General features: G+C 40.6%; 1 protein-coding gene and 1 non-coding gene across 2 annotated transcripts; both read left to right on the top strand.

The window, feature by feature from the left end:
• Positions 1-78: 78 nt before the first annotated feature.
• WDR88 (WD repeat domain 88) lies at positions 79-10543 on the top strand. Its single transcript, XM_048958789.1, has 11 exons — positions 79-1169; positions 1738-1848; positions 2421-2506; positions 3885-3948; positions 4443-4581; positions 4830-4959; positions 6970-7154; positions 7714-7796; positions 9482-9550; positions 9956-10048; positions 10406-10543. Exons 1-11 carry the CDS (start codon positions 1056-1058, stop codon positions 10541-10543), a joined length of 1212 nt encoding a protein of 403 aa, XP_048814746.1. The 5' UTR covers positions 79-1055.
• Positions 10544-11715: 1172 nt separating this feature from the next.
• On the top strand, positions 11716-11789 carry TRNAT-AGU (transfer RNA threonine (anticodon AGU)). The gene has a single exon. It is a non-coding gene; the product is annotated as a tRNA-Thr (tRNA).
• Positions 11790-13516: the final 1727 nt, after the last annotated feature.

Genomic DNA, 13516 nt, shown 5'->3' with positions numbered 1-13516 from the left:
AAAACTTCAGTCTCTCAAGAAGTATGGGAATGGCAAGAAGTTCTGGGGAGGTTTACATAAGGCATTAGGAAAAATTTATTTGCCACAAGGGTGGTCAGACACAATCAGCACCTAGTGAGGGGGCTGGTTCCCTGTGTCTGCCAGTGTTTCAGAGACTGTGCTCTCAATAGTATGCCTTAAACTTTGGTTAGCCCTGAAGAGATCAGGTCTTTCGAAGGTCTTTTCCAACCGTTCTCTCTTCCATTCACTCTGACGGGCAAATGTGTGTCAGAATTAAGTTAGGGACTTAAAAACTGAAGTAATGTAAAATATGTATTGTGTGTGTTTTTTATTTCTTCTAACCTTTCTAATGCAGAAAGGTCGCATTTTCCCAGCATCTGGCTGTAACTGGAGTTGGAACATCTCCCAAGTATGTATAGCATTTGTCATAGCAGACCTAAACCAGTAAGCTGTTGGTTTTACAGAAATAAAGGCTGTATTAGCTTTAATACATTAGTACTATAATTATGAACTGCATTATTCAGCTATTACATGTATTCACAATGAAAACACTACTTTTATTTCATGCGGTACATTGAGAAAGTACTTATAAAGTACAACTTGCAGTATTAATGTAAGCTACGACCCAGCAAGCTGTTAAGTAGACCTGCAGCCTCTCAGCTCCCAGGTGCACAAGGACTCCAGAACAACCTTGTCTAAACTTATGGACAAAAACCTTCACTGAAATCCTCTATTGTAGGTAGTAGTTCTTTCGTGTCTGACTTCAGGTGTGTCTTTAGGTATCTGCAGCTTTACAGCAGCTCTTGATTAGAGCGAGGTGGTTAACTGTTGTGTGGTGAATTGCAGAATGCGTGGTTTTTAAAATAAAGCCAACAAGAACACCTGTGGAGGGGAGAAAAAACATCTGAGGCGTTGAGGTTGCCTCCGCTGCAAGGAAGATATAAAACAGACCCTGCGTTGCACCAGCACAGCTGTGACAGAGCAAACCCACACTGTGCAGCCAGGCCTCAGGGCTGCGTTCCCGCCACTGCGCAGCCTGAGGCTGAGAGGGCAGCATGGCGGCAGGGGGCAGCCGTGGGGACCCCTTGGCCATAGAGCCACTGCCTGAGCCCCAGCCCGAGATGTCCCCAGCTGAGGGGCTCGGGGGGGACCAGGAGCAAATGGCAGAGGTGGGCTGGGAAGGGGAAGTTGGGGCTGTTGGGAGGAAGGGAGCGTTGGCAGAGTGCTGGTCAGGGCTTCTGAAAGCTCAGCACCAACGCTTGGGGCAGCTGGGCTTTTTGGTGGCTTAGTTCACACAGGCTTGTGGTGGGCGCTCAGTGACTGAAGAAAGGCTTTCTGAGAGTGTTTCACACAACTCGTGGTAGTCGTGGCTAAACAGCACAGCCCTAAGGCCTTTGGCACTGCCTCTCCGTGGGCCAGAATCACCGAAACACAGAAAGGTTTTTGAAAGACTTGAGAGAGACTTTTGAGATTTAAAAATAAATATTGCTTTGCTTGAGAGAAAAATAAACAAAATAAACAAAAGGAAACAACCCTGCCCTTTCTCTCCAGAAAATAAGAATCAAATCCATCGACCTTCTTTTCTCCACCATCTTGAGCAGCTGCAGCCCCGTGCCAGAGCAGGACTGACGTCTCCATACAGAGCTCTGCTGCTGCATCGTGCTCTGCTGCGTGGAAGTGGCTGCCCCAAGGGTTGCCAGAAGAAGATTTCCTAAACTTTGCTCTGTTTGCTTACAGATTCAATTTAAAATTCTAAGAGGGCACGGCGATACTGTGAGTTCCTGCCATTTTTGCTGTGAAGACTCAAAAGTACTTTCATGCTCTTATGACAGAACAGTGAAGCTCTGGGTATGTTGTGAACACAACAGCAAATTAAAAAAAAATCTGTTATGGTTATGTCTTAATATGATTTGACTACTGATAGGTAGAATATTTTGTAAAGAATCTGAAGTTGCCTCCTCACAGAGGAAGATGGCAGAGTACAAGTGAGCAAGGAGTGAAATGTTGGTCAGTGTGATGGATCTTGGGCTCTTTGCAGTATTAGTCTTCATCTGTATCACTGCAGTACACAGGAGCCCAGCAATGGACCTCTGGTTGTTTTTGTACAAACAACAAAAAGTCCTGGCACCAGTGCCTGGACCAGGCTGGTGTGGAGGCACGCTCGTGAAACATGAGGCAACACTTGGGTGGGCAGTAGTGATGAGATTGGCTGTTCGTTATTTGAACGCAACATTCACAATTGAATTTAGAATAAACAGAAATAAGTTTTCATTTGTATTTCTAGATTAGATAAAACATGTAAGGCACACACGTAAGGCTAACATTATTTCACTAGCTTTGTTTTGCTTTGGTTCTGTGGTGCTGTGTATTTTTTCACAAAAAAAGCACTTCCCAATCAAACTCTTCTGGATTTATTCAAGGATGTTGCCGAAGGATTTCCTGTTCAAATTTTTGAAGAACACACAGCCCCAGTTTCTGAATGCAACTTGAGTCCTGACAATAGAAGGTGACTATTTTCTATCACAATTTATTTAAAAAGAGACAATGTGATTTTTCAAGGTTAAATATGATTGCAGGTGGAAAACATCAGACAAATTTAGAACAGATCAGTTACTTCTTCAGTTGTTCCTATGGTTTTCCATTTCATCAAAGTGAAACTTCTTTTGCTTCATTTTCTTTTCATTATTCCTATGTCTTTGTCTGGCAGCCTGTTCACTGCCAGACTCCTTCATCTCCAGTTGATTTCCCCTACAGTTCATGGAAGTCTTTTGGTTTTCATTTGGTGGCCACTGAAGGAATAGTCCAAGTCATGACCTTTGCAGGGCAAAGGAATTTGCTGCTTGTGAGTTATTTGTGGCTGGAAGTCTGTGGCTTGTGTTCTGAAAGGAGTGTGTAAACAGGTATTGCATAGAAGAGCAACACTGAAGCACAGGGGTTCATCTGTCAGTGAGATTTATATGGTCATAAAAGTTCTGTATTGTTTATTAATAATCTATATGCTTTCCATTAAGCCTGTAATGTCAATTTAAGAAGAAATGCATCTTACCTAGTGTCAATCTCTGGCTATAATAATTAAAACAACTGCAGCATGCATTAACATTTGATTGAGTAGGTCATACGTTGCCACCAGGGGTATTATTTCTGCTATATTTTATCGTTAATTTGTAGTTTAAATCAATTTTTATCAAATTAAAGAGTTGTCTAATCTCCTTTTGACCATGGGATTGCATATGTGCCATTCTGTCTGCTGCCTCCCAACCAAAAATGCCACCAGTTCATTATCTTCTTGTTATCTCTTGTGCTAAGTGCTTCCATTTAGGAGCAGAGATCATGCAAGTGAAGGAAACATATGCATAATGAGAAGAATAGAAGGTTTGAGAATTTATTTTTAGTTTGCATGAAGCTTCCTAGGCAAAATTTGTGAAAGTGACCTTTTGTGAACTTGATCAAAAACTGAAAAAGCCACAATGGGACTAAAAACATTTGCCCCATACCGTGACGTTCCATATAAATGCTATTTTTTAGATATTTGGAAATATTCTAATAAAACAATGTGAAAGTAAACTTGGTGGTGACCTCCTCATTCATGGAAACCTGCCACTTGTCATCAGTTGGCTTTGTTGTGTAATATGGGTTTGTGTTTGTGCAGAGCAGTGTCTGAAAATTGCATACGTGACATTTTTATTGTTAGTTTATATCTGAAATATAAATAATTACATATTTTAAACTGCAAAAGGCAATTTTTGCTGCAGTGCTTACAAATCCTTTTTAAAGTAATGAGTGTGAGGATGTCAAATCATTGCCAGAATTAAAAGTTAGCATTTATTTTCAAATGTCTTCTCTTGAGTGAGAACACTGAATGATGTTTTCATGGTCATTTTCAGGATGGTGACATCATCCTATGATAACACTGTCAAGACCTGGGATATGGAAACAGGAAAAGTGCTTGTATGTATCCTTTTGAGTGCATCCTCAAGAAAGTGTAACTGTAAAATTCAGATGCATTCCTTAGTTATTGACAAAGAACAGAAAAACCAAAAGCATTCTTTGCACAATGCACTACAGTCAGGGTAGGCAGGCTTGATTTTTAGTCTAGGTTTTGGTCTGATTAATTGTTTGATCACAGTAAGTCCCTTGATGATGAGGATGTCTCAGTTATTTCAGATAAAAATGGCTGTAATAGTAATAATCTGTCTCAGAGGATATGTTAGAGTGATTGAATTAACATTTTAGGATTTGAACGGGGTATCCCTGTCTAATTTTAAACTTACTGCTATTTTAAAGGTACAATTGGATATAAATACTTCTATCACCTTTTGCTGAAATAAAGTAACACCAAACTCCTTTCTTCTGAGCCTACTTAGAGATTAAAGCAAGTGCTGTTAAAGACTCTTATCTCTAACCCTCAAATGTGTTTCCAAAAGCCTTTCTTTTCTTTTTAGTGGACAATAGAACATGAAGGCATCGTAACTTCATGTAATATTTCCCATGATGGCAAATATGTGGTATCTGGCTCAGATAAAGGCAATGCCATATCTGTTTTTGATGCAGTAAGTGCAACAGAGGTGGTATGTGTCCAAGGTAAGATTGTAAGATTTATGACTTTTAAATTTTGTTTATTCTGTTCTTGATTTCTTGTATTTCTTAATAATAGCAATGAACTCAGTTCAGATGCCCTTCCTTCATAAATGTCTGTGTTTTGCAGATAGACTGGCCCACAGCTGCTGTGGGTAGTTCTGCCTTTCAGACTTGTGCACTGAGATGGAGAGCTAATGATTCAAAGCTGGGAAGCAGCTTTGCAATAGTTCCTCTTGGTGTGTTTTCCATAGGTCATCACAGGAGTACAATCACAAGATGCTGTTTTGATCCTGATAATCAGAGGGTGACTTCAGTATCATACGATAAGACTATAAAGCTGTGGGATATGGTAGCTCGATCCACCTCAATTACAATTAAAGAGTAAGAAATAATACTGTAGTTAATTATGCATGGTATTGTTTGCATCCTTAACAATTATCAGTGAGCATTATGGTAAGATTTGTACTGGAGAAAATGAACTGTAATTGTTGAACTGAATGAAGTTATATATGATATATGTGGAATGCATGAATGAAAATTTGCACTCAAGCTTCCCGCTGTAAATTATTGAAAAGTTGCATTTTGTCAGTGTTTTTGTGCTAGTTTTTAGAGCTCCTAGGTTCTTTTAAGTACACTGGCAGAAGCATATGCAATATAGTGCTGAAGTACAAACTTACTGGTGTAATTCCTACTAATTAGGAAGAATTTATAATCACTGACAAGTGAGAAGATAAAATATTACATAGAAAAAAAAAGTCTTTAAAAATATTATATAGTGAAGGAGAAGTAACACAATGGTTATTTTGAATTTTAATCATTTTTCCTGTATAATTGAGGGCCATCTTTGGCTTCCCTCTTTGGCTTCTTTTCATCTCTCATTATCTCATTATCTGTGTTGTTAATGGCAGTTATGAATCAGGACTGGATCCAGGACAGATGCTCTGGACCCCAGCTCAGCATGTACTTATATTTTCACAGTGAACCAATTGTGGTCACTCTGAGTTCTGGTACAGGTTTTCCAGGTGATTTCTTGCTGCAAAAGTAATCCCTCCTATTTAATTCCATGGAAACTGTAACAAAAGAGCACAAGAACGCTGGTTATTTAAAATTGTTATATATTTATGTATTTTAAAATAAATTTATCATTTTTCAGCTACAAAGTGCTATTTTGCAGCATAGGCACCATCATCAGATGTGCATTTTCACCAGCAATGAACAAGAGCCTGCACCAGTGGAGGTGACCCACTGTCACTGTTACCACTGCTGGGATGCACCATGCACTGCATCACCGTGCTCACACCCCCTGTTTGGTCTCCACCAATGTTCAGCAAGTGCCAATGAGTGCCAATGGGTGCCATTTTTTCCACATGGAGGAATTCAGTGGCATGCCTCTGCTACATGTGCATTTCCATGTAAGATGCCATTTTGTCAGACTGTCCCTCTGCTGGCATCTGTCACACAGCAACAATATTGGTGGGAAGATTCAATCTCTATGGTGGTGCCATACCACCAATCTCTACCACTGATGTGGGCTGACACCATAAAAGGCATTACTTTTGGACAGTGTCATGCCCAGTACCAGTAGCTGTGCTCCTAGTGAGCTCCTACAGCTTCCTGTGCTAAACCCTTACATCTCTCACTGAAATAAGCATTTAAAACATTTAACATTTAAAAATTAGGTCAATGTTGGGCATTATTATCATTTTTAAGAATAAATTATATGATAGATATCAAGTGAGCTGTTAAAATAGCAATAGCTTTTAATAAACTCAACAAATTTAGCTTTGAATTATAACAACAGTAAACAGAGAGTGCCTTTAAACAGTAATAAAATGGTCTGATGAGGAATTAGGAGTTAGTTTGGATGGGAAATTCAATCTGGAGCATTGTAATAATATTTCTTTTAAATCACAGTGACGACAGCTTTGTTTCCTGTAAGAGAGGCTTGTGATCCCTCTCCTGGTGCAGACTGCATGAAGCCCCAAAGTTTTCAACCTGTTCCAGAGCTTCCAGATTCCTTTTATAGACTTTAATATAAACTGATTCATCTCTTTCCTCTGAGTATTAGAATGCAAATTCACATTTCTTGGACTTTTTTTGGTAACTTGCTTTTAAAGAAGTGTGGTTGTTCTGTAGCTGCAAAGCAATGTCATCGCTCACTCACTGCTGGGTTCATTCTGGCCAATGGCTCACTCTGCAAGGAGCCCAGACCCATGCAGGCTGCAGGGCTGTGAGTAGCTCCAGGGGCTTTACAGAACTATCCATACAGTTAACATTCAGAATGTGCTTATGATGCTCTACTGGATGGAGAGAGTGCTCAGTGCCACAGGAGGCTCTCTGAGAGTTTGATAATGCTTACAAAACCTCTGTTGGGCTGTTTTCATGTTTCAGGGGACACAGCAATGCTATCTCAGATTGTTGCTTTACATCTGATGGTCGATACTTATGCACAGCATCCTGGGACAGGAGCTTAAAAATATGGGATGTAAAGACAGGAGAATTTCGGAGTCGTGGACCTGTTACCTTGAACCAGGGACATGAGGGTTCTGTTAGTTCCTGTTGCTTTAGCCAAGATGGTGAGTTATCTTGATACCAGCACACGATGTAACTCAATATCTGTGTATGTGACATAGCAGGTGAGCCACAAGCGACCACTCCAATCGCGTAAGAAATTTGTCATTTCCAAGATAGCATATTTAATTACAAGAAAATGATCTCCATGTAAATTGAAGTTGATGACCACAGCCCCTCTACAGGCATGAAATTTGTATTATTGCAAACTGCCATTGTACTGGAACAGATTCTCTTCACTGGCATGGGCTGATATGAGTTTCTCTACATATTGGTCTAATTAGCTGTTCCCTTTTGCAGCTTCACTTCTTCACTACTATTACTATATTTACTATTATTGTTTACTGTTACATTACTATTATGCCAAGTTATGCTTACTGTTTATAAAATCAAGAACGTTAGCAACAAATAGCCAAAAGGAACTTCTAGCATCTTGTCAAAGCATGACTAATAGCTCATTACTTACGTGTTATTAACCAAATCTGACACAGTGCTAGAAGGAGTCTCTTATTAGTCTGTGTGTCAAAGCAAATATACAGTAAATATTCTGATTTCATATTTCAGCATCACTTGTAGTGTCTGGTGGATATGACAACGCTATAACCATATGGGAAACAGATGCAGGATATAAGAAGTTAAGCTTAAAGGTACTGCGGTTTTATTTTGTCAGTAGTTTGATGAGAAGCTGTAAAGTGTGTGCTCCTTTAAAAGCATTGTATTTGTTGTTACACAGTATCCTTGCCCATCCTTTCCAGATACAGGCAGCAAAACATACTGAATTTGTGTGATGTAATTGGTTAGAACAATATATTCATACACAGTCAGTCAGGAAGATACTACCTCTGTCAGGTCAGTTATAAACATGAGACTCCAGCTAACTATGGGATATGATTTTATGGCATGACTTAAAACTGTTCATAACTTTGTGTGCGCATTTTGCAAATGTTAATTTCACAGAAGTCAGGCAATTATGTCAGAGTACAGATTTGCAACCTTGCTTCTTTTCCTGTCCTCTGCAAATCTGATTTCAGTGGACTTCTTTTTTCTTTCTTTCTGAATTACTGCATGCAGTACTGCAGGCTTAGCTAAAACGTTCATGAAAAAGCCCACCTGGAATGTGTCAGAAAATACAGCTTTCCTTCAAAGCCTTTTGAGCTTAAAAATAACTTTCCACTGTCGTCTGCGTTCAAGATAGTATCTTTGTTTGGGGGAGTTTATAAGCTTGTGCCTCATGCTGGTTGCCTTACATGTAGGCTTACAAACCCTCCTGAATTGGAACTGTACAAGTTAAACCTTTTGAACAACAGCAGCACATGTTCTCCACTGGTGCTTTGCAGGATGCAATTACTGCAGATATCCCAGTTCACAGCAATCGCTGTAAGTAACTCAGTTTGCCATTAAACACAAAGGCATCTGTTTAAATGTTAATGTCTTTGTAGCTATGGAGAATTCCTGTTCCTTGCTCATGACTAAATTTAAAAACATTTTAAAGATTCTGCTGTAAAAAAACTACTTAAGTTTTATATATGCATATTTAGCTTTTTCTCTGTGCTTGGAGAATACACAATTGTTCGTCTTTTGTAATTAATTTATTGAATGTGGTGTTAATCATAAAAATGACACCATATCTGCCCAAACCTTAGGGATTTTATCTGTTGATTCCATATATGTTTATACAGCCTACATCACTGGAGTAAGCACGTCACTTTAGACTTCAACCTGCCTCTGTTCTTATGCCAGCTCAGTGTTGTTCACTGGAGATCAGCAGTGCTGCTGTTGTCAGAAGGAGGGTATCTGATACAGCTGCTAGACCTGGCCTGTTTTCAGCATTGGGTTCCCTGCCTTTAAATGGGGGGAAGCTGCTGTCTGTTCCCAGAGCTCTTTCCTCTGTTACTGCATGCTAAGCAGCCTCTTTTTATTTGTTTGTTTATTTATTTGTTTATTTATTTGTTTATTTATTGAAGTAATTAGTATTAGGAATCAGCTCTTTCTCCTTACAGTTCTTTAATAAGCTGTTTAAAAAGTAGAAAAGAAGTCTTTCAGTGGAGCTTACCTTCATGGTAACTGACAGATGCACTGCCCCTGGCTGCTGCTGCCAGTGGGCTGCCTTGCACGGCCTGTAACAGCAACTGCTCTCAGGTGCACGTGAGAGAACATGAGCTTTCTAGCAATGCCTTTTTCTGGCTGACCATGAAGAGTGTAGATAACAATTTTCCTTTTGCATTTCAAAACGAGTGCATGGTACAGACAGTAATTTTTATTATTAGAAAATTGACTATGTGCTTTTTTTTTTTTTTTTTTTGGCTTAAAGTTAGATTTTGCTTTACTGTAGGGCCATTGGGACTGGGTGACAGATGTTGCAATTAGTGAAGACAAGAAGTGGATTCTTTCAGCCTCAAAGGTGATCACCACTTTCCTGATGCGATTTCAAGAGCTAAATTAGAAGATTTCATCCCTTCGTGTCAGGTTTTGTTTGACAACATTTGAAAATAATTCAATTGCTCACAAAACTTCTGTGTTCTAATCAGTATCTACATCAAGTAATTGTAGAAAATCTTAAAAATAATTTGATGACTATGTTTATTTTTTGTTATCTTAAAACGTCCATGCAGTTTTAAGATTGCTACAGGTTGTTTCCAAAGATATGCTTAAATGTGAGACAGGTGATTCTTAAAGGTGAGAGGGTTTAGCACTCTCCTGTTGAGAGACTTATCTGAAGAAATAGGAGCTCATCTTCTTGGAAATTATGTAAATCAGTGTTTTGGTGATACACAAACATATAAAAATGATTGCTTTTGATTCCCAGGATTCTACTTTGAGACTGTGGAATATTGAAAGGATGGATCGCATACCTTCAGTGATAGAAAGCAGAAAAGAAAAAGGCTCAAAAATTGCTCAGGTTATATTATTTTATTTTCTAACCACACTTCGTATTTTATTCAGAAACAAAACCTGAATTTTAAAGGAAAGCTTGAGTTTTGCTAGCTGAAAGCACTAATGGATTGTTCTTTCTTTGTGAAGATATGCACATCTTTTTTGGGGGAGTAGAATGTAGTAGTAACAATTCTCTTTTAAAAGTGGTTGTGATAAGGACACCAATTCATGTGCAAAGGTGCATCAAACAGTAAAATATGCCATTAACTTTTCTGTAAATATTTTCTATTGAATTTGAAATTAATGCTGTATAGAGTCTAATAGAAATGGAGTAAACTTCATGTGTGTGGCTGAACTACCATTTTTATTGTATTTATACCAGTGTGAAGAATGTGAAAGACCTTTCTTAAGCCTGCAGCATGGTGGCTTTGAAGTGATATCCAAGTGTGTATTCTGTCGTCTGTCTTCTCCAGCAAGAAGTATTTTGCCATTGCCACCTTCCATCCCTCCTGATCTTTAAATTTGTATGACAGTCTTTGGATGTTAACATATGTAAGTATAAATGTAATGTCTGTACACCTTCATGTACTGCACATATAAAGCTGAACATTTAATCTTGTTCTGCTACAGTGTTCTGTATCAAGAATGATAAACTACGCTGCTAAGCAGGGTCTCTTGTGACAGGACAAGGGCAAATGGTTTCCAACTAAGAGAGGAGAGATTTAGACTGGATATAAGGAAGAAAGATTATGATAAGGGTAGTAAAGCACTAGAACAGTTTGCCCAGAGTGCTGGTGAATGCCACATCCCTGGATACACCCAGGCTCTGAGCATCCAATGGAGCTGTAGGTGTCCCTGGTCACTGCAGGGGAGTTGGACCAGATGGCCTTTAAGGGTCCATTCCAACTCAGACAGTTCTGTGATTCTATGCTTCCCTTATGCCCTGAACAGTTGTGCCTTGTCACCTAAAGACTGAAACTGCCCAGTAGTTGAAGTCTATATAGTATGGTACTAGAGAACAAACTTATTTACTTGCCTGTTGGTAAATTTTAAACAATTTTTAATGAATACAGTAGTTCCAAGCTCAGTTTATTAATGAATATGTGTGAATTATAAATTATTGTCAAGTTTCCTTCCATTTCTTAGATAAACAATTCTTCTTGACTATGGCACATACAGAATCTTTGCTTTCAGTGGACAAACAAAGGATAATTATAAAGAATTTTTTTAAGTAAAATGATGAACAAGTTCATGGTCAGATTCTCCCTCTTGCCTCTTGTTGCAATGCTCCTACAAACTGCTGTGCAATAACTTCCAGCCATGAGAAGAAGCTGTAGTTCATGTCTGACACAATTCAGTACAAACTAGTTCTGTCTAATAAGGGTCCACCCAGCAAGGAGCACAGTATTCTTGGGAGCAACCTAGGGATTGCATCTATTTAGTGTATGTGCAAATATCAATTAATAAAATATTTAGTGTTTCAAACTGTCTGGAAGCCTTGTTCCTAAAAACAGTATTTTCAGACTTTTCAACATTTATTTCCAAGAGGTACTTAAAAGAGGGAGGATAGCTGAACCAGGAATCCAGTTCAACTCTGGTACAGAGGTACATTTGGGTTCCCCATAGTAGTGGGCTGGCCGTCAGGAGCCGGGTCGATGTATTGGGCCCGCGAAGCACAAATCGCTATCGCCCGGCGCCGTGGCTTAGTTGGTTAAAGCGCCTGTCTAGTAAACAGGAGATCCTGGGTTCGAATCCCAGCGGTGCCTGCGCGGTAGACGCTCGCCTTTTGCGCGCGACCGCCGTTTTACCGCAGCTCGGTGCGCGGGAAGGGCGGGTGGGGCTGAGGGGGGCGGGCTGCGCCACGGCTGTGTGCTGCGACGGGCAGCAGTGAGGAGAAAAGCGGCCGGTGTGTGAAATGATGTGCATGCGCGCAATGTCTTATGTGTTTTTGCACGCGATGTGTGTTTGTTTGCGCACGCGGTATGTTTATGCACGCGATATATGTTTGTGCAGCCGGGCGTTGCTCCTGCTGCCCGGTTTCTCTGCCGGCTCACGGCAGCTGCCTGTGGCGCTCCAGGCAGCCAGCCCACCTGTGGGTCTGCTGGTTGGTCACCTAGATTCCTAAGGAACTGCAAAGAGGATTTTTTTCGTTCTTACAGAGCCGAGAGAATTCCTCTGTCAGATGTCTTTGCTTCCTGTCTCTAAATCTTTACCCGCTCACTCACTGTTCAGTTTTATTCCCATGCTCTGTGACCACTGGCCAGGTGTCCAACATGAGGCATGTGCCACCCCTCTACCCGGGCCTCCCCACCTCTCCTCATTCCCTTTTTCAGTTTTGTTTTTGCCTTTTCTGAGGGCAGACTGTGTGGAAGCCCCATGTTCTCCCTCAGGCCACCGCTGAGGCAGGAGGTGACAGAACTTTCTGAGACATCCTGGAAGTCAAAGGCCAACCCTCCCCATTGGGCAGGTGAATGAGGTTCAGTGCAGTCTTTCCAAATGTACAACAGAGGCCATCTGTCCTCACATCTGAGCTCAGGAGGCTCTAAAACCCGTTAGTACAGCAAATCCCAGCCCAGCAGCTGTACCCTCAGGCAGGTTTTGGCCCACATGGAAGCTGATGGGAGTAAATGTAGTCACTGGCACATTTGGAGCGCAGAGTTGTTGCTGGGATGGAGCTTCTGCTGCCCCAAGAGCAAAGTATGGGCCTAACATCCCGGATCAGCGCCTGGCTTAACAGCTATCTGCAGGAGCCCTCCTTGGAGCAGTATTTGCTGTGCAGTCTGTCATAGTCACACTGATTCTGGGCTACTGACAAAATGAAGTTGAGTGTGCTGAGTATCATTTAGAGTATAATTATTTTCTTACGCAAATTGAAGACCAAAGGTACATCTAGCCCCATGGTTTTTCTGTAGCTGTGGCCAGCAGTGCACGTCTTAGGCAGAACATAAGCACAGGGCAAACGTGCAGTGATATTTTGCCAGAATGCTCTGCCAGCCTCCAGTGAATTCCAGCCAGGGGTCTTGAGCTCTCACATACAGACGTGATCAAATTTAATTTTTCATTTCTCCGTGTCTGTGGGTAGGAAGAAGTGAAGTGACTGCTGCAGGCAGATGTGCATATTGGAGACATCTATATCGTAGGGACAGTTGCCTAAAGAAGGGAAATATTAAAGGCAGTCAAATGTTTAGTGGCTGTTTATTGTAGCAGTGACTGAAGGCTTAAGGGAGCATATTTTTGCAGTTTGTCTGCAAGGGCTGACATTGCTGCCTGCACATTATTCACAAAGATTTGAGTGAAAAAATTTGATGAAAACGTTGAGTGAAATCACATCGCCCGTTAACCCCAGTTTGCAAGACTGCCCTTTCCTATTCCCTGACATGCTGCTTTGCAAAGTGTTGTACTTTGACAGGCATGCACCGTGACAGTGTCATGCCTATATAATGTGATGTGATGCATGTGTCATGAAAGGATCTGCCAGAGTGTAAATCATCAG

Source organism: Lagopus muta, chromosome 12, assembly GCF_023343835.1.
Source record: "Lagopus muta isolate bLagMut1 chromosome 12, bLagMut1 primary, whole genome shotgun sequence".
In the NCBI taxonomy this organism is placed as follows: Eukaryota; Metazoa; Chordata; class Aves; order Galliformes; family Phasianidae; genus Lagopus; species Lagopus muta.
This window is presented reverse-complemented; position numbering and strand designations above follow the sequence as displayed.

Excerpts from the sequence above, each read along its gene's own strand:
- WDR88 (XM_048958789.1), top strand. The coding sequence starts at position 1,056 with ATGGCGGCAGGGGGCAGCCGTGGGGACCCCTTGGCCATAGAGCCACTG. Across the intron at positions 1,170-1,737 it reads ACCAGGAGCAAATGGCAGAG|ATTCAATTTAAAATTCTAAG; the intron begins GTGGGCTGGGAA and ends GTTTGCTTACAG. Across the intron at positions 4,582-4,829 it reads AGAGGTGGTATGTGTCCAAG|GTCATCACAGGAGTACAATC; the intron begins GTAAGATTGTAA and ends TGTTTTCCATAG.